Source organism: Sturnira hondurensis, unplaced genomic scaffold (assembly GCF_014824575.4).
Source record: "Sturnira hondurensis isolate 20B ecotype Veracruz unplaced genomic scaffold, ASM1482457v3 Scaffold0022179, whole genome shotgun sequence".
In the NCBI taxonomy this organism is placed as follows: domain Eukaryota; kingdom Metazoa; phylum Chordata; class Mammalia; order Chiroptera; family Phyllostomidae; genus Sturnira; species Sturnira hondurensis.
This window is the reverse complement of record NW_028094810.1, coordinates 747,217-768,645: the sequence shown is the minus strand read 5'-3', so window position 1 is coordinate 768,645 and position 21,429 is coordinate 747,217. Positions and strand designations below refer to the sequence as shown.

General features: G+C 55.0%; 2 protein-coding genes across 4 annotated transcripts in view; one reads left to right on the top strand and one right to left on the bottom strand.

The window, feature by feature from the left end:
• Positions 1 to 12,561, bottom strand: part of MSLN (mesothelin) — a 29,684-nt gene extending 17,123 nt beyond the window's left edge. Inside the window, exon 1 of the mRNA XM_037034583.1 lies at positions 12,409 to 12,561. Coding sequence (XP_036890478.1) covers positions 12,409 to 12,546 — 138 coding nt within the window. The 5' untranslated portion in view covers positions 12,547 to 12,561. The remainder of the gene's footprint in view (positions 1 to 12,408) is intronic.
• Positions 12,562 to 13,041: 480 nt separating this feature from the next.
• On the top strand, positions 13,042 to 21,291 carry CIAO3 (cytosolic iron-sulfur assembly component 3). 3 transcript variants are annotated; one of them, XM_037034579.1, is made up of 11 exons: positions 13,042 to 13,063; positions 14,808 to 14,903; positions 16,327 to 16,470; positions 16,800 to 16,932; positions 17,431 to 17,565; positions 17,869 to 17,987; positions 18,183 to 18,312; positions 18,993 to 19,065; positions 19,488 to 19,625; positions 20,041 to 20,198; positions 20,365 to 21,291. In XM_037034579.1, exons 2-11 carry the CDS (start codon positions 14,823 to 14,825, stop codon positions 20,601 to 20,603), a joined length of 1,350 nt encoding a protein of 449 aa, XP_036890474.1. In that variant the 5' UTR covers positions 13,042 to 13,063; positions 14,808 to 14,822; the 3' UTR covers positions 20,604 to 21,291. The 3 variants fall into 3 exon arrangements, with proteins under 3 accessions (XP_036890474.1, XP_036890471.1, XP_036890473.1); XM_037034576.1 differs by lacking the exon at positions 13,042 to 13,063 and adding an exon at positions 13,247 to 13,402; XM_037034578.1 differs by lacking the exon at positions 13,042 to 13,063 and adding an exon at positions 13,328 to 13,416.
• The last annotated feature ends 138 nt before the right edge of the window (positions 21,292 to 21,429 follow it).

The window sequence follows — 21,429 nt, the reverse complement described above, 5'->3', positions numbered from 1 at the left end:
CGGCAGGGAGTACGGGGAGGAGCAGATCTGCCGGGAGCAGGGCTGCTACAGTGATGAGCGTGTCCAGAAGGCTGTGGCCATCTTTGCCACCTACAAGCAGGGTCTCGGAATGAGAAGGATTACCATCTTCTTACAATTGGAGGGGCTCGAGATGAAACTGAATTCTCTCTAGGCAAGGCATGTGCCAATGTGTACAAAGCAGGGAGCAACACAATGACTCCTGGCGGCAGACTGAACAAAGCCAGAGTCACCTGGGAAGGGGTAACTCGTGCTCAAGGAAACGCTGGCCTGGCTCTTGCTAGGCTCCGAAGCAGCCTTCCTGTTAAGGCATTGGACACAGAATTCATGTAACGTTATACCCCTCAAGGATTTAAACTTATGGAAAAGTAAACAAATAAATGAATTTGTAACACACACACACACACACACACACACACACGATGCACTGTGTCAAGAAAAATAAAGCAGACCCCCAGCTGACGTCATGGATAGGTTGGATATCAAATGCATTAAAAACATGCTTCTGACTGGGGAAGCTAGATGGATAGATGCTGGAATGGAGAACGAGGCCAACACAGTGACTGCACTGCAAAGGGCGGGGGGGCAGCTGACTTCATCAGAATTGAAGATCCCTATTCGACAGACAAATTGGCAGCTAACAGAGAGGAGAGATTTCTGACACCTAAAAGCACCCATGACTTGGTAAGGGAGAAAACGAACCACAAATCAACAAGAGAAACAGGAAACCAACAGAAAGGGGCCAAGAATAAGCAGGAATTCTCACAAGAAGACTGAATGGAACTTCTGGCCAGGATGGAGGCGTAGGCAGACACACTGTGCCTCCTCGCATAACCAAAATAAGGACAAAAAATTAAAAAAAAAACAACCAGAACTGACAGAAAATTGAACTGTATGGAAGTCCAACCACCATCATCCAGACCGGTAAGGAGGCAGGGTCGGGTGGCCAGCAGAGAGGGGTCTCGGCAAAAAAAAAAAAAAAAAGCAGTGGCTGGAGGACCCCAGGTGCACAAAGCAGCAGCCGGCAGACCCAGCAAGGTGGTGGATTGTGGAGCGGCTTAGTGTGCAAGGGGGCTCGCAGAACCAGGTGATCCCACATTTGCATGCAGATAAACCAGCGAAACTGCAGAGCAAGACAGGCCACACAACCCAGGGTCCCAGCGCAGGGAAATAAAGCCTCAAAACACCTATTGAAAACACCTGTTGGGGTGGAGACAGCAGCAGGAGAAGCTCCCAGCCTCACAGGACAGTTCATTGGAGAGACCCACAGGGTCCTAGAACTTACAGAAACCCACCCACACGGCAATCAGCACCAGAAAGGCTCAGTTTGCTTGGGGGAAGCGACGGAGGAGACTGAAATCCAGCAGAGAGGGGAGCAAGTACCATTGTTTCCTATCGGACTCTGCCCCACATACAGCATCACAACCTACTGCCTTGGGTTGCCCCACCCTTGTGAACACCTAAGACTCCACTCCTCATAAGTAACAGGTGCGTCAGGACAAAAAATTGGCCCAAACAAAAGAACAGATCAAACCTCCAGAAAACAGACAACTAAGTGACTAAGAGATAGCCAGCCTACCAGATGCACAGTTCAAAATACTGGTGATCAGGATGCTCACAGAACTGGTTGAATTTGGTCACACATTAGAGGAAAAAATGAAGGCTGTGCTAAGTGAAATAAAGGAAAATGCACAGGGAACCAATAGTGATGGGAAGGAAATGGACTCAAATCAAGGGAGTGGACCAGAAAGAAGAAAGAAATAACCAAACAGAAAAGAATGAAGAAACAAGAATTCAAGAATTCAAAAATATGAGGAGAGGCTTAGGAACCTCCAGGACATCTTTAAACGTTCTAAAATCCCAACCAGATGTTACCAGATGTTCAGGGGTACCAGAAGGGAAAGAGGAAGAGCAACAAGTGGAAAACTTATTTGAACAAATAATAAAAAAGAATTTCCCCAATCTGGCAAAGGAAATGGACTTCCAGGAAATCCAGGAAGCTCAGAGAGTCCCAAAGAAGTTGGACCCAAGAAGGAACACACCAAGGCACATCATAATTACATTACCCAAGATTAAAATGAAGGAGAGAATCCTAGAAGCAGCAAGAGATAAGGGGACAGTCACCTACAAAGGCGTTCCCATCAGACTGTCAGCTGATTTCTCAAAAGAGACCTTGCAGGCAAGAAGGGGCTGGAAAGAAGTATTCCAAGTCATGAAAAGCAAGGACCTATATCCAAGATTGCTCCATCCAGCAAAGCTTTCATTTAGAATGGAAGGGCAGATAAAGTGCTTCCCGGATAAGGTCAAGTTCAAGGAGTTCATCATCACCAAGCCCTTATTATATGAAATGTTAAAGGGACTTATCTAAAAAAAAGAAGATAAAAAATATGTACAGTAAAATGACAGCAAACTCACAATTATTAACAACCACACCTAAAAGAAAAACAAAAGCAAACTAAGCAAACAACTGAAACAGGAACAGAACCACAGAAATGGAGATCACATGGAGGGTTAGCAGAAGGGGAGTGGGAGGAGGAGAGAGGGGGGAAAAGGTACAGAGAATAAATAGCATAGACAGTAGTTAGAAAATAGACAGGGGGAGGGTAAGAATAGTATGGGAAATGTAGAAGCTAAAGAACTTATAAGTGTGACACATGGACATGAACTAAAGTGGGGGAATGTGGGTGGGAGGGGGTGTGCAGGGTGGAAGGGACTGAACAGGGAAAATGGGACAACTGTAAGAGCATAATCGATAAAATATATTTTAAAAAGAAGACTGAGTGGCTAGTGGTTTATGAAGACAGGCTCAACCTTTGTAGTAATCACAGAAATTCAGATCCAAACGAGGGTATTTACAAAATTAGAAAGGTAGATAGTAACAGGTGTTGACCATTTAGGATCCAATAATAGATTTTTTAAAAATAAGTGAAAGTGAGTGACAATCTTTAAAGAAGTAGTAAAAATTTGCCCTGGCTGGTATAGCTCAGTGGATTGAGCACCAGCCTGCAAACCAAAGGGTCACCAGTTCAATTCCCAGTCAGGGCACATGCCTGTGTTGTGGGTTAGTCCCCAGTAGGGGGCATGCGAGAGGCAACCAACTGATGTTTCCCTCACGCATTGATATTTGTCTCTCTCTCTTTCTCCCTTCCACTCTCTCTGAAAATAAATAAATAAAATCTTTTTTAAATATATTTTATTGATTATACCATTACAGTTGTTCTATTCCCCCCTCTTCATTCCCCTCCACCCACACATTCCCTCCCCCACCCTTCTCCCCCCCTTAGTTTATAACCACCTGTCTCAAGTTCTTTAGATTCTATATTTCCCCTACTATTCTTGCCCTCCCCCCTATCTATTTTCTACCTACCCTCTATGCTATTTTCTGTACCTTCTCCCCCCTTCTCCTCCTTCCACTCCCCTGTTACTAACCCTCCATGTGTTCTTCATTTCTATGGTTCCACTCTTGATCTAGCTGTCCTCCTGGTTTGCTTTTGTTTTAGGTGTGGTTGTTAATAACTGTGAGTTTGCTGTCCTTTCACTGTTCATATTTTTCATCTTCTTTTTCTTATATAAGTCCCTTTAGCATTTCATATAATAAGGGCTTGGTGATGATTAACTCCTTGAACTTGACCTTATCTGAGAAGCACTTTATCTGCCCTTCCATTCTAAATGAAAGCTTTGCTGGATAGAGCAATCTTGGCTGTAGGTCTTTGGATTTCATGACTTGGAATACTTCTTTCCAGCCCCTTCTTGCCTGTAAGGTCTCTTTTGAGAAATCCGCTGACAGTCTGGTGGGAACTCCTTTGTAGGTGACTGTCCCCTTATCTCTTGCTGCTTCTAGGATTCTCTCCTTCATTTTAGTCTTGGCTAATGTAATTATGATGTGCCTTGGTGTGTTCCTTCTTGGGTCCAACTTCTTTGGGACTCTCTGAGCTTCTCGGATTTCCTGGAAGTCTATTTCCTTTGCCAGATTGGGGAAGTTCTCCTTTATTATTTGTTCAAATAAGTTTTCCACTCATGGCTGTTTCTTTCCCCCTTCTGGTACCCCTATAATCCGGAGGTTAGAACGTTTAAAAGTGTCCTGGAGGTTCCTAAGCCTCTCCTCATTTTTTTGAATTCTCATTTCTTCATTCCTTTCTGGTTGGATGTTTCGTTCTTCCTTCTGGTCCATTCCACTGATTTGAGTCCCAGTTTCCTTTCCATTGCTATTGGTTTCCTGGACATCTCCCTTCATTTCAATTAGTTTAGCCTTCATATGTTCCTCTAATGTGTGACCAAATTCAACCAGTTCTGTGAGCATCCTGATAAACAGTGTCTTGAATTGTGCTTCTGAGAGGCTGGCAATTTCTCGGTCGCTGAGAGTTATCGGCTCTGGGACTTTGAGTTCTTCTTGCGCCATCTTTTGGGCTGTTCGTGCCTGTTACATAGCAGGATCGGAGCCCTAGGTCTTCACCAGAGCAGGGCAACTCAGTCGCTGGGTTGTGACATCGTATGTGGGGGCAGGGTCAAAGAGGAGCAATGGCGGTCCCGTCTGCCTCCTGCTGCTGCGGCCCCCACTGGTGCTGCAGCTGCCACCGTCACCGGGCCTACGCGTTTCATCCCACTGCACGCGAGTGTGCCACCACTGTCAGCCCTCGCCCCCTAGGACCTGCGTGGTCTGTCTCACTGTGCACGAATGTGGGACCACAGTCAGTCTGCCCCACATCCCAACTGGTTCAGGGCTGCCTGGGCGCCTAGGTCGGGGCGGGGGGGGGGGGGGGTCTGTCCTGCCCGACCCTGCTCGCTGCTGGCTCCGCCCCTCTTACCATCCCCGTTGAACGGTTAGATGTAGTTGGACTTCCGTATAATTCAATTTTCTGTCCTTTGGCTGTGTCTTTGTTCTCCAAACCTTAGTTGTATTCAAACTTTGTTGTGGGAGAAGGCACAGTGTTTCCACCTATGCCTCCATCTTGGTGGAAGTCTAGTGGAGTGATCAGTAAATAAAATCTTTAAAAAAAAAAAGAAGTAGTAACAGTTTGGACAGTGGAAAGAAAACATTTGCCCTGGTTCCCATCTCCCACTCCCGCAACTTTGCAGCCGGGATGTGAGTGCAGCCAGTCTCAGTTGAGCACTTTTCAGGAGGCACTGGGGCTCCCGGCTGGCTTCCTGCACACCTGTCATCACTTACGTTGGATCCCTGTCTGTCCTGACTCTGTCAGGGTTGGCTGCTAGTACCTGCCCCTAGGCTACTGTTGGCCTGTTCACTCTGAGTGAACAAAACTTGGGGGTTGTGCACTCTGCACATTTTTTAAAGCTTTTTTTCTTTTCTTTTCACCTGGCTAAATCTGATACCTCCAGTCACGTCTAAGAAGTCTGGCTTTGCTGATTTTATTGCTGGTGTGCGCACACTTAGCTCTAATGTGATCATCCCTATGAGGCCAAGGGGGACCAGCCAGCTCCCCAGGCAGGGCCATGTTCTCAGAGGGCAGGAGATGCGCCCTGAGCTCAGTAGATTGGCTCCTGCTCTGGTTTCTAAAACAATAAAAAATAAAAACTGTACCCCAACATGAGCAAAATAGAAAAGGAGACCAGAGTCCAGTGGCCTGGTACCTGAAACAGACCTGTCTTTGGAGCGCTGCCCCAGGTTGCCTCTTCCAGGAAGCCTTCCATTGTTGGCCAAGTCATCCCGACTGTGGGAGGTCAGTCCTTCCCCCCTCCTCCCAGAGGGCTGTGCCATGGTCCTGGAGGCCACACTCCTCTGCCATATGTCAGGTTCCACCTCTCTATGGCTATCACTGACCTTGGGAGCTGGTTCTGAGGGCCACTGACCCTCTTCCTGGCTTCCACGACCCCTGCCCTGTTCATTTCCTTGCTCCCATCTGGACACCATGTGCATTCCCTCAACAGGTGTGGGGCTATAGGTAGAGCTGGGACTGCTTCACCCAAGGTGGGGGACATAGACCAGGTCCCCAGGTGGGGGTTGTGGGCCCGCCCAGGACTGCCCGCCTGGGCCCTTCTGGGACTGCCAGGACCTGAAGTGGACACAGGCTGGGCAGAAGCAGCCATCCGGTCTGAGCGCCTGCCTGCCTGCAGCCACTGCTGTCCAAGACCTGGACTGTGAGGCCCAGTGGGGCCTGTGAGAGCTGCTACTGAACCCCTGGTGCCCCGGAGGGCTGTCCGCTCCTGGGCCCTCACCCAACCATCCCCCTCACGTGACTGTCCTGGATGCAGCTTTCAGCGCTTTCTCGGAGGAGAAGAGGGGGCTCGTGCACAGCTGGATCCAGGGCCCAGGCCACCCCTAATATGACGTGGCAGTCATGGAGGGGGCACAATCCCGGGGTTGACCCCATCCTCTGCCTGGGCACTGCTGACCCCAACCCAACTGGCTGCACTGGCTGTGAGCCCGGTGTGCTGGCCCAGGAGGGGCAGCGCCTCCAGACACTCCTCGGCGCCCTGGCCAGTTTCTCAGACGGGCCGACGCCCATGAGTGGCCGCCCTGAGTCGTTGGGCACAGGGAGGGAGGGCTGCCCAGCTGACCCTGATCCACAGACCCAGTCCCATCGCTGCCCCAGCCACCCCTGCTGGACCACTTCACACTCTGGCCCCTCCCTCCCAGGCATCGAGGCCAGGGCATGGAGATCCGGTTCTAGGCTTGCATACAGCCTAGACGCAGTGGACATCTCCCGTGACACCCTCCAGCAGTTGTAGAAGTAAGAGGAGTGGGGGGGATGGGTGACCCTGGCACTGGGTCTGGGAGAGACTGGGTAATGACCCCACCCCCACGCCCTGACCCCAGAATGAAGGGCTATAGAAATTTCATGATCTACAAAGCATCTAGGAGTGAGGGCAGATGAGGAGGGCCACCCTAATCCCCTGACCCCCCACCCCACCACGGTCTGGACCTGGGAGAGTTGCTGGGGGCAGCAGAGGGGCAGGGCTCTCAGGGGAAGTCCTGGCTGAGATCAGAAGCCAGGCTTGAACCTTGACGGTCCTGCTCCAAGGCCTAAGCTTGGGGGCTGCCTGCAGCCATAGATCTGAAGCACACTGGGCTGCAAAGGACCCCCCAAGGACCCTCATGCTCACACATGTCCCCATGTCCAGTGGCATGTGGCTGTATAAGCACCTGGGAAACAGTGTCTTCAACTATCGTCCACCTGCTGCATTGGAACCTGAGACTCAGTGATGTGAGCCAAGGGAGGGGCCAGCTGGGGGAAGAGAGAGTGAGGGGAGGGGTGGTCGGAGGGGGTGGGTGCCTTGGGGTAGGACCAGGGGCTCACTGGGTGCCAGGAGGACAGACACTGCGTGTCAGGGCTGGAGAATGGCCAAGCTGGTGGGGCAATACCTGCCACTGGCCCAGGCCCTGGCCAGGCTTGTGCCAGCCCAGCTGGCTGCCTTCCCTGTAGCCTTGGGCACCACCACTAGGACCTGTACGTGGCCAAGCCCTAGACTAGCTCTCCTTGGAGCTCCCCGGGTGGGCCTCAGGATTGGGCCCTGGCCTCGACATGGAAGGTGTCTTGGGGACAGTCTGAGGCCACTTCAGCCAGGGCGCTTGGAGGGGCTTACCCAGTCCCTCCCACTCGGCTCCCAGGCTCGGGTGTACCCCACTCAGCACTGCCAACCCCACACGGCTGGTCCTTCTGAAGCTCCAAGACAACTTCAGAAAGCACCTCACCAGGTGCCAGCTGGGGCTGGCCCTGGTGGCTATTGGAGGGTGACTTTACCTCCCCAGGGTCCTCTGGCTCCTGCTGTGCTGCTCACCAGGAGAATGTGTGCCGTGCACACTCACAAACATGCCTGCCTCACTGCCGTGACCACCCACCGTGTGGGGTCAGGATGCCTCCAGGAGCAGGAGCCAAGCTGAGGCCCGAGCTCTCCTGGGGAAGGTCAGGGCTGAGGGCATGGCTGAGCCCGGAGGCGGCCCCAGGTCACCAGCTGGCACCTCCCACGAATGGGGAACAGAGACCAGAGATATCGAGAGACAGTGCCCCTTTGGTGCAAAGCAGTAGGAGACACCATGCTGGGCAGAGTGGCTCCCTACCCCCCCACACACCAAGTCAGCTGGCTCCCTTCTCTAGTTTCCATAGTCCCCAGCATGAGAAAGCCCTCTTCTCCTACAGGTATGGGAGACCCCCAGCGTACTCCCCAATTCTGCGGCTGAACTGGGTAAGTTAGGGGGCAGCCACAGTCACAGGAGACTGCCAGGGGCAGGGAGAAGGCAGGGTCCGCTGGGGAGGGCCTGTGACCTCACAAGCAGGGAGCTCCTAACACTGCGCTGTGCGGGGCTAAGTGCACAATTTCTAGGGTGACCCTCACTGGCAGCAGGCCAGGCCTGACCTTCACAAAACAGTGAAAATGTCACACAGAGAAAAAAACCAGCCAGGCTGCCAAGGACTAAGGGGCTCCCAGTTTCCTGGGCCTGGGTGGAGGCCCTGGAGCTGAGGGTTCCCACAGGGTCCCTGCCCCCCCCCCCGGCCCCCCACGACTCTGTCACAAGGAACATGCTTCCTCAGATGCCCAGATGGTCCCCATGTTGACTTGAAGGGCTGAGCACAGAGTGTGAGTGCAGTGGCACCTCAGGGACCATGGGCGAGCCCAGCCTTGACACTTCACCATGGCAGGCGGCCGTGGCCATGATGCTGTGACCCCGTAGGCTGAGGGAAGCGCCTACAGTTAGCCTGCTGCCACTCATCCCAGACAGGCAGTTGAGGAAGCCCCCTGGGAAGAGCTGCTCTGTGCGAGCCTTGTGCCTGGGACTCAGCCTCACCAGCTGTGAGCCCGCTCTCCTGCAAGAGCAGACCAGGCGCCCTGGCCAGCCCAGGCCTGCAACCCAGAGGCCCGTCCACAGAGCAGGGAGCTGCTCGGCTCCCAGACCCTCCCGCACTCTCCCTCCAGCACATAGTCAGGCAGAGAAGGAGGCTGCCGAGCTCAGCCTGCTTGCTGGTGCTGCGCAGCCCACTGTGCCCACAGAGCTGTGGTCTCTGCGTCCCCTGCTGGGCCTCCAGGGGCCGGGGCGGAGCCAGCCCCACACGCCTGTGGACAGGCGTGCAGTGCGCCTGTCCTCCTGAAGATCTTGAACGTCCCCACCGCACGGTGAGACCCTCTCTGAGACCTGCTCTTTCTGCTGCTTCCTGTAGCCCTGCCCAGGTGGGAGCCGAGGGAGGGCCTCAGACTGGGTGCCTGAAGGGCCCCGGAGCTCTCTCTGAGTCTCCTTCCCTCCCACCTCCACCTCCTCATTAGCTGCTAATTGCAGTCTGTGCGGGGCCTCCCAGGGCTGTTGCCCTGATCACACCTGTTGACAAGATGTGGCGGCCCCAGTGGGAAGGTGCTGCGTGTTGATTACGGCACTAATGGTGTGCTCATCGCCCTCAGTAATTCCCCAGACAAAACACCGTGTCTGGGATGCATATCTTGCTTATAAAGTGGGGGGCAAGGGGCTGGGTGGTGGTGGTGCAGGTTTGGGCCAAATCACCGGTGCTTACATGTTTTCCCATGACAGGCTGCTTTCTATCTCGGACTCTGAGTGACAGGCACAGGGACTCACATACACGGGCGGGCTGTGTGGCTTTCTCGCCTGTCCTTCCTGCACCCGGTACCCGGGCCTGGAGGACCCTCAGAGACGTGTGGACAGGTTTGCAGAGCCAGGCCCAGAGGCTGGGCCGCTAGGTCCACCCAGACAGGTGGGGGTCAGTGCTGATCTACCAGAACACCTGAGCGTGAAGACCCCTCATCATGAAGGAGACCCCTAGTTGGCCACCTACACTGACAAACTAAATAGGCCCTGGTTTATGAAAAGCGTGGGGGTGGGTTTGGAAGGTGAGACCACTCATCTGGGCAGGAGGCCAGCCCTGCATGCGGAGGGTTGCCTGAGCCAGGCCTCTACGAAATCAGTCCTCTGTTCCACAGGGCTGTGTCCCCACAGGCGGGAGCTCATGGATTCAGCCCACCCCCACTCCTCCCATCTGGCAGCTCCTGGGCCCCCAGACTTAATATGGGCAGCTCTCAGCAGCTTATCCTGCAGAGCTGGGGACGGCAGAAGGAAGCCTTCTCCCCCACGGTCCCTGGCTGCCCCTCCCTCACCTGTGCCTGATGGAAGGGCATCTCGGTGGATCCTGTGGGCCTCACCCTGGATGTGCGCCCCTCCTCCTACAGTTCGGCCATGCAGAGCAGGAGGGGAGCAAACCCCACCTCTATCCAGTTTCTTTGGGGGCCTCGACCCACAACACAGTAGCACTGGAGCATGCAATAAATGTTTTGAAATCCCATGTTCAGGATAAACTTAAAGTTATTTTGGAAAAGACAAAATACCTTTTACTTGTCCCCACTCTGGGCCATCTTACATGGGTTAGCTGCCCCAGAAAGCCACCTGCTAGCCCAACCCCAGCTGTGCAACACGCCCCGGGGCCTGAAGCCTGCTGGGATGGCCTGAGCCGTGTTCCCTCTGCCCACCAGTCCCCTGAGGGCTGGCCCTGTCCTTGGGAGGTGGGCTACCACCTGGTGAGACGCGTCCCATTACGTAGCTGTCCTCCAACCCCTGAGGACCCCACAGAAACCTAGACATGTGGCCGTGGTGGGCTGAATGTGGCCCCTCGAGGGACATGTCCAACCAGAACCTGTGAATGGGGACTTATTTGGAAAAAATATTTTTTTGTAGATGTAATTAAGAATGTCTAGATGAGGTCATCCTGGGTTAGGGTGAGCTCTCCATCCAGTGACAAGTATCCTTACAAGAGATGGGAGGACACACAGGAGCTTTGTGACCAGAGTGAAGGCAGAGGCCAGAGTGATACTCCCCAAGCTCGGGCCACCTGGAGATAACGGAAGCTGGACACAGGAGAAGAACCCTTCCCTGGCGTCTCTGGAGGGGGCACAAGCCTGCCCACACCTTGATTTCAGACTCTGGCCCCCAGAACTGAGAGAATAAAATCCCGTTGTTTGAACCACCACCAGACCCCCAACCCCCCACCCCCGCTTTGTGGTCCTCTGCTACAGCAGCTCCAGGACACCAGCAAAGGGCCTGCCCTTGGAGGGTGAAACCGACACCGACCCAGCTGGGGGACAGACAGCCCTACGTGCTTGGTGGAAACCACACCTGCTCCCACCAGGGGTCAGCCGGTCGGCTTTGGGCAAACCTGCGGGCACATCCAGAGCAGAAGCCAAGCTCTGCACTTGTTCCAGCTCAGGTAAGTGGGCAGGCACACAGTCACTGTGTCACAGCAGCTGCACAGGCCAGCCGGCCGGCCTGGCCACAGGAGCCATGGCCCCTCCACATATCCTCAGCTGGCCCCCGAGTGCCCGCCCCCACCACACGTGCAAACTTATTGCACACGGGAAGACGCGCACAGCAAATACTCGCTAATGATGATGATGAAACAATTTGTAAAATGTGAGAGCAGGCACACCAGAGGTGAGGCATAATGCTGGCACTGGAGCCTGAGGGTCTCTAGGGACGCAGTCACCCTCACCCAGGCACTCCTACGGGACCAGTGGGTCAGGCCTGGGCAGACCAGGTGCACTTCCTCCCTGGCCTCTTGGGGTCACCTTGGGACAGCCAAGTTGAGCCTTTATTTATTGATTTACTTTTTTAGAGAGGAGAGAAGGAAAAAGAGAGGAAAACATCAACGTGTGGTTGCCTCTTCCGTGCCCCCTACTGGGTACCTGGCCCTGAAACCCAGGCATGTGCCCTGACTGGGAATCAAACCAGAGACCCTTTGGTTCACAAGCTGGCGTTCAGTCCACTGAGCCACACCAGCCAGGGCTGGCCCCCTTGGGTTTTTTGGGGTTTTTTTAAAGATTTTATTTATTTATCTTTAAATAGGAAGGGAAGGAGAGAGGGAGAGAAATATCAATGTATGGTTGCCTCTTGTGGGTCCCCCGCTGGGAACTGGCCTGCAACCCAGGCATGTGCTCTGACTGGGAATCGAATCACGATCCTCTGGTTCGCAGGCCTGCGCTCAATCCACTGAGCTACACCAGCCAGGGCTGGCCCTCTCATTTTTAAAAAGAGTTTTACTAAAATATCAGTTCACATATTAAACAATTTGCCTATTTAAATATTGAAACCTGCCCTGCAGACCTACTTGTGAAACTCCTCCCCGCCCAGCGTTGGGGGAACCATCTCCCTTCCCCGGATGGAGACCACCCTTTGGCCCCTAGCCAGAGCTGGAGGCCCCTTCACTGTGAGTCTTTTCCACCACACCAGACTCACTGATCCTTATCCTGTCTCAAATCCTAACAGCACTTGTTACTGTAGCAAACTTTTTGCAAACCTACTCTGCGGCGTTTCAGTAAAACGAAGTTTATCTTGGGCTCCACTGGCTGTAATAATTAGTGGGACTGTTCAGATTTCAGAAAGCACACCTCAGCCCTTGTTCCCAGCCAGGACAGGGGGGTGGACGCGGCCCAGAAGCCTACCTGGGGCAGCTGCTGGAAAAAGTCCTGTCCTGGGAGCCAAGAGGAGTGTGGCCACAGGACTTGAAGAGGCCGTGCCAGCAGTGGTCTCGGGTCCTTGGGCCATGGGGCAGACCCGTCGGTAGGTGTGGGAGTCACCATAGTATCGATCTCAGGACAAGAACCCCAAGAGCTGGTACCCAAGCTAGGCTGGCCCCTCGGAAATTTCAGATTACCACCAATACTGGGGCTGAACCTGCCAGTCCAGCTGGGGCCCAGGGACGGGCCAGACTCGACCACTGGAACTTTCTGAAAAGCCCTATCAACAAAAAGTGTTAATTAAGAGTATAACTGTACTTAACACATTTAATAAGTGGTTTAAGACTGACCCGACAGCAGCTGTTTCAGGTTTTAAACTCTTACAGGGAAATGGAGTTTTCTCAGGCTGGTCTCCAAAAATAACAGAAGATGGTGTGGAAGCCATGCGTGAGCCGCCAAGTAGTTAGGAACCGCTCCCTATCGCTGTCACTTTCATTTTCTTCAGTAACTGGAGCCCTGGTGTGCCAGGCACCCTTCTGGGTTCTTGGCCTGCAGTGGTATGTGAGAGCAGGAACACCAGAAGCGTGCCTCCACGAACTCCCGGGGATGGAGACCCCGTGGCCGTACACCTGGCCGGCGGGTGAGCACTGCGTGAGTGAGGGAGATGTCATTCGTGTCCACGCGCCCCTACAGTCGCTGCCCCATAGGCGGACAAGGTGTAGGGGAAGAAGTCGGCTCCACAGCAGGACTGAGTCCGCCAGCAGGGGGCGCCCCCGCCCCGCACCGGCTCTTGGGGCCCGACGCGCATGCGCTTAGTGGGGAGGGCGCTTTCCGGCAGTGTGGCGGAAGCGCCCAATCATTTTGCGTTGTTTGGCGATCCCTGAGCGCAGTGCCAAGCGGTAGTGTGGCCGCCATGGCGTCGCCCTTCAGCGGAGTGCTACAGCTGACGGACTTAGATGACTTCATCGGGCCGTCTCAGGTGGGGCGGCCCAGGTGGGCGGCGTACGTGCGTGGGGCTTTAGAAGAAGTGGTAGCCCCATCCCGTCTCAGTTTCTCCCCCTGGTAAATGGGATCAGGTCCCAGAACCCCCGGCCTGTGCCCCCAGGGCCTCCGGCACTCTGGCCAGCTTCCTACCAACTGGGAAACCGAAGCCAGGGAGGGTGGTGCCCCCACTGGGTTTCTGTGCTCTAGGCCAAGTCCCCGGGTTTGGGGTCGGAAGTTTGCCGTCCTGCACAACCCAATGAGACAAGTAGAAGCCAATTACGTTGCCTTCAGGACGACCAGGTTAGGGGAGCGCGGTGTCCCCTTCACAGATGAGTATACAGAAGCTGAGGGTGGTAGGCAGTTGCCGCCGGAGTCATCAGCCGGGTAATGGCAGGCTCTGGGTTGGGATTAGGAAGACCCTGCCAAACTTCTCTGAGCCCGTTTTTAATGTGTAAACAGGCGAGACATCCCACCCCAGTTGTCAGAGCAGGGAAGCTGGTCCCTTGGAATCTCGCACGTGATTGCCCAGTGAATGTCAGGGTGTGTGGTCACTGGCGTTGCTGCCTTTCTGGACGGCAGAGTTTGCCCTTAAAGGAGACAGGCAACTGCCTATCAATTGCCTCCAGTTGTGCAGGCCCAGGGCTGCGAGGGCCATAGTTGAGTTTCAGGAGGAGGGGGAGGGTAACACCCCTAAACAGGGATGAGCTCGGACAGGCCTCCTGCCGGGCCTTTCTGGGGCTGGTAGTGTTTAGGAAGGCCAAGGTCAATGAGGTTCTCCTAGTGATGATGAATCAGACAGGATGGTGAGGAGAGAGATGAACTGTTTTTCTGGGGCACTAGGCAGGGAGGTGAAGTTCAAGCAAAGCATTCTTGCCAACTCCTAGGCTTGCTCTCAGTAGCCAAGGTAACACTGGCCACTGGTTCTCTGCGGGGGGTGGCCACACCTCTTGTTCACACTGAGAAGGGTAAAGGTCACAGTTGGCAGGTATCTAATGACAAGTTAGAATGCAGACCCAGTTAGCACCAGTCTTTCTTTTTTATCCTCACCTGAAGACATGCTTACTGATTTTAGACAGAGGGGAAGGGAAACATTGACCTAAGAGAGAAACATCAACAGGTTGCCTCTCATATGCACCCCTACTGGGAACCGAACCCACAACCTAGGCATGTGCCCTGACTGGCAATTAAACCTAAGACCTTTTGGTTTGTGGGACGGCACCCAACCAACTGAGCCACACCAGCCAAAGCAGCACCAGTCTTCATCTGACTCTGACCTGCAGTGACCCTTAGTGGCAGCAGGGTGTTAGGATAGGTGCCCAGGGCAGAGGTGTGAGCAGGCCACCCCTCTCCTTTGGGACACTGTCCACTCAGGCCTGGTTTGGGGTCTCTTCCTGGTACAGGACTGCATCAAGCCCATGAAGATAGATAAGAAGCTGGGAAGTGGTGTGGCGAAGATCCACATCGAAGATGATGGGAGTTACTTCCAAGTCAGTCAGGTAGGTTCCAGCTCAGGTGATCTGAAAGTCCCTTCACCATTCTGTCCAGTCACGAGTGCAGTGGCCATGAGACCTTCCACATCTGCCAGCCCTTTGTCATGGGTCAAATTCTCTGACTTTCAGGAAGCCTGAGAGAGCAGGTATGGGAGGGACCAGACACATAGAAGCTGAACATGGAGCTTGATTTGTTCTGCTCAGGAGTCCCTTTTTGCAGAGATGGTGGTTGCCGTCTTTCCCTGTCTCTGTTTCTGAGTTCTAATTGCATAAGATTTTCCCATTCAGACCGCTTGTTCTTAGTGAACACCAACTTCCAGTATAATAAGCAATGACAAAATCGTGAACTAATGGTGTTAAAATTCACCCCACTGTCTGCCATTTGGATTTGAAGCACATCTGTGTCATCCCATGGACTGCCCCTGGCCCAGGAGCCCCTTCCAAGCAGGGAAGGAGCCCCAGGGTGACTCCTGGTAGGGACAGACAGTGTAGATCAAGGCTTTACAGGGAGAGAGCTGGCTATTCACTTGGTGCAGGAGGGTGAGCCAGCAGCAGGTCAGGGCTCCCGCCCAAGCCTGTCGCAGCACAGGGTACTGTATCCTTTTTAGGGAAGAGACACCTCAGGAGGGGTCCCACGAATGAAGGGACCCAACAGAAGCAGGGGTGCCTGTGTGCCCCACTGTCTGGAGCAGCAGTGCCTCATTTGGAGGGAAATCAAGTAGCTCCTCAGCTCAAATTGTGTGGCTTTGTGCAAAGCGCAGACCTGGTGAGCCTGGCTGGGAATCTCCTCAGCCCTCTGATCACACTGTCAGCCCCTGTAGCTCACCCGGCCTGGGTTCAAATCACTCCTGCTTTTGCAGTAGTGAAGCGGCTCAGCTGGGATCATCTACATCTAAGAAAAGTCTCTGCATTTCAGTCTGGAGGCTTGACCCAAACACAAAACTCTGTGTCTGCTTGGCAGAGTGTCTGCTATCCGCTGTGTTCCTCCTTGACACCAGTGCCTGTGCTGGTGCCGGTGCTGGTGCTGGTGCTGGGCGGGCAGAGCCCACAGGCACAGGTTCTACCACCTCCTCCCTCCTCTCCCTTGCCTTTCTCTTCCCCTTTCAGAGCCTGGCCTTTGGCATTTTTCTGTCCTCACAGCCCCAGGAGCGCAGCCTGGGGACCAGCGACTCCTCCAGACCTCTGTGGAGGGTTGCAAGCTTCCAGCTGAGTTTGTGCCAAAGTCAGAATTTGATGGTGCTATTTAATTCTAGAATGTGTGTGAGTACTTCTGGAATACGTAACTTTTAACAGTTCAGCAGCACACAAAGCCATCCAGCTGCCAGGTTGGTTGTGGGTGTTGTGTAGGGTCCCGTAGGCCCCGTTATCTTGAGAGTTCGGTTTCCTCGTGCAGACGGGCCCTTCGCTGACCAGGTTCTTGTGCTTCCAGGATGGAGGGACACGGAAGCTGGAGAAGGCCAGAATCTCACTGGATGACTGCCTGGCATGCAGTGGCTGCGTCACCTCGGCAGAGACTGTGCTCATCACTCAGCAGAGCCATGAGGAGCTGCGGAAGATTCTAGATGCTAACAAGGTAAGTGGTGGGCAGTCTTCAAGACTCCACTGTAACACAGCATCAGCCCCAGTAACCTTCATCCGTGCTGTCAGGGGCAGCTCCTGCCCTGGTGCTGTTTGTCCTGCATCTCCAGGGACGCCCCCCCGCCCCCGCATTTTTAAGTCTAGTCCCTGGGCTTTCAGAGAATTACTGGTCAGTATTTCGACAGTGAAGTGTTGGACCCTAAACTTCGGGTCCTACATACATAAAAATGACTCCCTGATGGAGCTGAGACTGCCCTTGCCAGTTTCAGCCCACTGGGGATCTGTATAAAGTTCACAGTGAGCAGTGCGTCCTTCGCTTTGCAGACAGCGGCGCTTGGTCAGCAGAAGCTGGTTGTCATTTCAGTCTCGCCCCAGTCCAGAGCATCACTGGCTGTGAGATTTCAGCTGGATCCTACAGACACTGCCAGGAAGTTAACCGCGTTCTTTAAAAAACTAGGTAGGTGAAGAACTTTGGGTGAGCGCTACAGGGCGGAACACGGAGGCACTGGTGGGGTGGGGTGGGGAGGGCTCTTCACGCCTCCAAGTCACTGAACTTAAACATGTCAGAAACTCTATTTTGAGTTTGACTTCAGCTTGAAGTTTTTGCTTGATGTTTAGAAGCAGTACCATTAAGGAAAAGCCATCTGAATCCTGACTTTGCAGTCTCCCAGGTCTCAAATTCACCCACTTTCAGGTCAAATGTGTATGCTAGGAGCGGGGAGGACGTGGGGTGAGCCCGCTCGGACCGAAGTCCTAGGCAGGCGAAGCCAGTTGTCACACACGAGTCTCCCAGGCAGCAGCACTGCTGTCTGCAGCATCAGCGCAGCCTGTGACCAGAACGCATGCTTTCTGGGGCCACTGCACAAGGCGGGGCCCCTGCTACCAGCAGCGGGGTCAGCAGCCCCTCATGCTTTGGCCGTCCTTCATGGGGCTCAGAGGGGTGCTTGCCTCCCAGGGGCGCACTATGTGTTCGATACCGCCTTCTCGAGGAACTTCAGTCTCCTGGAGAGCCAGCGAGAGTTTGTACGGCGATTCCGAGGACAGGCCGACTCCAAGCATGCCCTGCCGGTGCTGACTTCCGCCTGCCCAGGTATGCGCACATGCTGACAGCAGGCCAGCTGGACGTGGGTAGCGGGGATGCTGGGTGGGGGCGAGCGGGTTCTGCCAGCCTAGGATGGTTCTTTTAGCAGAAGGAGCTGCTCTGAGAGTCACCTGTAGTCACTTCAGTTCCCCAAGACAGTAATCACATGGGTGCCAGAAATAACAGAGTGGAGATGTTCTTTAGTGGGATGGGACTCCTTGTATAAATTGGTCCGCCCCCAGAATGTCATGTCACAGCCAACAGTGAGAGGTGACTTATGAGCCACCCCCATTTGTTCTGTGTTGGCTTTAGGCTGGATCTGCTATGCAGAGAAGACCCACGGGAGTGCCATCATCCCCTACATTAGCACCGCCAGGTCCCCACAGCAGGTCATGGGCTCCCTGGTCAAGGACTTCTTTGCCCAGCAGCAGGTAACAGGGACCATTCAGCCATGAATGGTTCGGTGGCATTGTCCTGAATGATGAGCCAAGAACCCACTGACAGACTCATGTCACTCCCGGGCTGTTTCAGGCCATGCCTGCGATGTCAACCTATGTCACCCTAATGGGACCCCTTTACTGCTAGGGCCAGGCAGTGACTCTGTGTTCCCACACCTCTCTATGCAGCATGTGACCCCTGAGAAGATCTACCACGTGACAGTGATGCCCTGCTATGACAAAAAGCTGGAGGCGTCCAGACCCGACTTTTTCCGCCAGGAACACCAGACGCGAGACGTGGATTGTGTCATCACAACAGGTGTGGGTCCTGCCACCCTGAGCCCTGTACCTGCAGCAGTGGTCCCCAAGTGCAGGGCACAGGCTCTGGCCGAGTGGCCACCCCTTGTGCAGAGTGCCCGGGGCTTGGCGCAAGGCAGGCCGCCCCCGCCCCCCCGAGCCCGGCTGGCACCCGCAGCTGCCTGGCCTCGGAGCTGAAGCACGCAGCGCTCCTGGCACCACTAGTGTTCGCTCTAAAGTGGTCCGTGCAGGGGCGGGTTGGGGTTCGTCAGCCCTTCTGGCTCACGTTGGTTTCCCCATTTTTGAGTGGAGCAGCTCCACAGAATCTCCAAATGCTTAAAAAAAACAGAAAAGTAAATGCTGGAGAGCTGAGTCAGAGGATGGGCCCCATGCGTGAGCACGTGCCCCAGTGTGATGGCACACCACTGTGGGAGTGTCTGGGAACAGGTCGCCGGACCCTGCCAGTCACCGTGGGTGGGTGGGTGCCGTCCCAGGGCAGCACGGCACCTGCCCGAGGGTCTTCAGAAGTAGACGTCCTCCCTCACCCCTGTGGCCAGGTTTGCCCTCCGCCCACAAGCCAGGGAGTGGACATCAAGTACCAAATTACAGGCTGTGAGGGATGCGGCTAACGCAGGTGTCCTTTGACGTTCTGTGTTTTTGCTGAGATCCCCGACGAGCATCTGTGCTGTGGTTCCACCACAGGGGAGGTCTTCAGGCTGCTGGAGGAAGAAGGAGTCTCCTTAGCAGAACTGGAGCCAGCCCCCCTGGACAGTCTGTGAGTCACTGCCTGCGCCGTGGAAGGGAGGGCCCCGCGTTTGGTGTCAGGGCCCTCTCGACACTGGGGTCACAGGTGTCCTAGCAGGCAGCCGAAGCGCACGGTGATGGGCAACGTCCCCCTCCCTACCTCCTCCCACCAGAACTTCCTTCTGATGGGTTCCATGCCTGCCCTGGGGGTCTGTCTCAGTGTCCACAGAAGCAGTCATCATCAGAGCTGACCCCAACTTGATATTAGGTCTGAGGTCACCAGGTACAGGTGACTCAATAGAAAGGGACGGTCCTCTTTCACCTCCTGATACAGCAACAAAGCTCCCAGGGGTCCATGACTCTTTACCACTCAACCATGAGAGACGAAGGCCACCTGGAAGCCTCAGCAGGTAGCAGCCCTGCTGCCACCTGGGGCCTTACTCTCTTCCCCAGGTGCAGCAGCACGTCGGCCCAGGAGCCCACCAGCCATAGCGGCGGGGGTTCCGGGGGCTACCTGGAGCACGTGTTCCGGCATGCAGCCCAAGAGCTCTTTGGAATCCACGTAGATAAGGTCACCTACAGACCCCTGAGGTCAGTGGGAAGGGCTGCACTTGGGACCATCCTAGGCCCTGGGTCCCCTTGCTGACGTGGGAGTGGTGGAAGACAGCAAGCTGGTGTGGCGCAGACCCCGAGGCACTGGACAGGAGTTGGTCCCCCTCTTCAGCTTATCTGAACGGGCTCTCTGGGCCTTGGTCCCACTGGGACATCCTGTCCCACAGAGGGAGGTGAGGGCTTTGACCTCACCACGCTGCACAGCCATTCTTGGGAAGTGGGGTTGTCATTGTACAAATCAGGACACCGAGCCTGGGGGTGGAGTCACCTGCCAACTTGTGGAATTCATCTTTCTGCCCTTCGTCCTGTCCCATCACCGCCCTCCACCCGGGAGCTGGTGAGGTCGGCAGGCACATCTGTGAGGGTGGGGACGAGCACTGTCTCTGCCCTCCAGGAACAAGGATTTCCGGGAGGTGACGCTGGAGAGGGAGGGCCGCATCCTGCTGCACTTTGCTGCGGCCTATGGCTTTCGAAACATCCAGAACCTGGTGCAGAAGCTCAAGCGAGGGCGCTGCCCTTACCATTATGTGGAGGTCATGGCCTGCCCCTCAGGTATTCCCAACAGGCCCACTCTGCACAGACGGGACAGGGGCCCCTCCTGGGACCAGTGCTGCGGGGAACATCCTAAAGGGCAGGAGGGGTATACATGGGGCCCTGACCCCTGGTACACAAATACCCTTCCTGTGACCACATCCTTGCCCATCCTGTTCTGCCACAGGTTGCTTGAATGGCGGAGGCCAACTCAAGGCCCCTGAGATGCCTGGCAAGGAGCTTCTCCAGCACGTGGAGAGGCTGTACAGCATGGTCAGGACAGAGGCGCCAGAGGATGCGCCTGGGGTCCGGGAGCTGTACCAGCACTGGCTGCACGGCGAGGGCTCAGAGCGGACTGGCTCTCTATTGCACACGAGCTACCACGCGGTGGAGAAGGCCAGCTCCAGCCTCAGCATCAGGTGGTAGGAGCGCTCACTGTAGCTACCCACCAGGACCTCAAGACCCCCCCAGGGTTCACCTCTAAAATGCGCGGTGAGCTGCGAGGATGTGCTAGAACTCACATGGAGATGGGACTCTGGACCCACAGCCCGTGAAGGTGACTTCCAGCTGCACTCACCCGGACCCCCCCAGTGCAGGCCAGCATTTCCATAGGGTACTGGGACCTCGCCACAGGCCCATGTCTATGAGCCGTGCCCTTGCTCTTCCTGGTCATGGTGACCCAAGTGTGTGGAGGTTTCAGCCAGTCCCATGAGGAAAACTGGGGTTCCTCTCCCCGCATTTCTGGAGTTCCTACTGAAGCTGGGGTAGAGATAAGCCGGACCCTCCTGGTTGGTCCAAAGCCCAGCCCAGCATGGGGAGCCCTACCGCACTTAGTGGCAAAGGACGCTGCGGGGGGGCGGGGGGGGTGCTCAGCTCGTGACACCCCTGCTAGGGAGGCAGTGCCCACTCCACCCGGCGGTTCCACTGGAACCAGGTGTTTGCTTTGAGGGAGCTGTGGCCCCCCACGCCAGAGAGCCTAAATTCTTCACCACTGGACCCCCACTTACCCGGGTGGGGAAGAGAGGCAGAGAAGACGGGGCCCTGCCTGTTACTATAGCCCCGCCCCTGCTGAGCTCCACCTGTAATAAATGGGCCTCCCTCTGAAAACAGCTTCGCTCTAAAAACTTCTGCAAACATTGAAAAGGGCCTTTCAAAGCTTTAAAGTTCAACAGCCCAGTGCACTTTGCTAGACTTTTCCCCAAACTCTCAGGTCTTAGGGCTTAAGTGCACCACAGAGAGGGACCCACGTGCC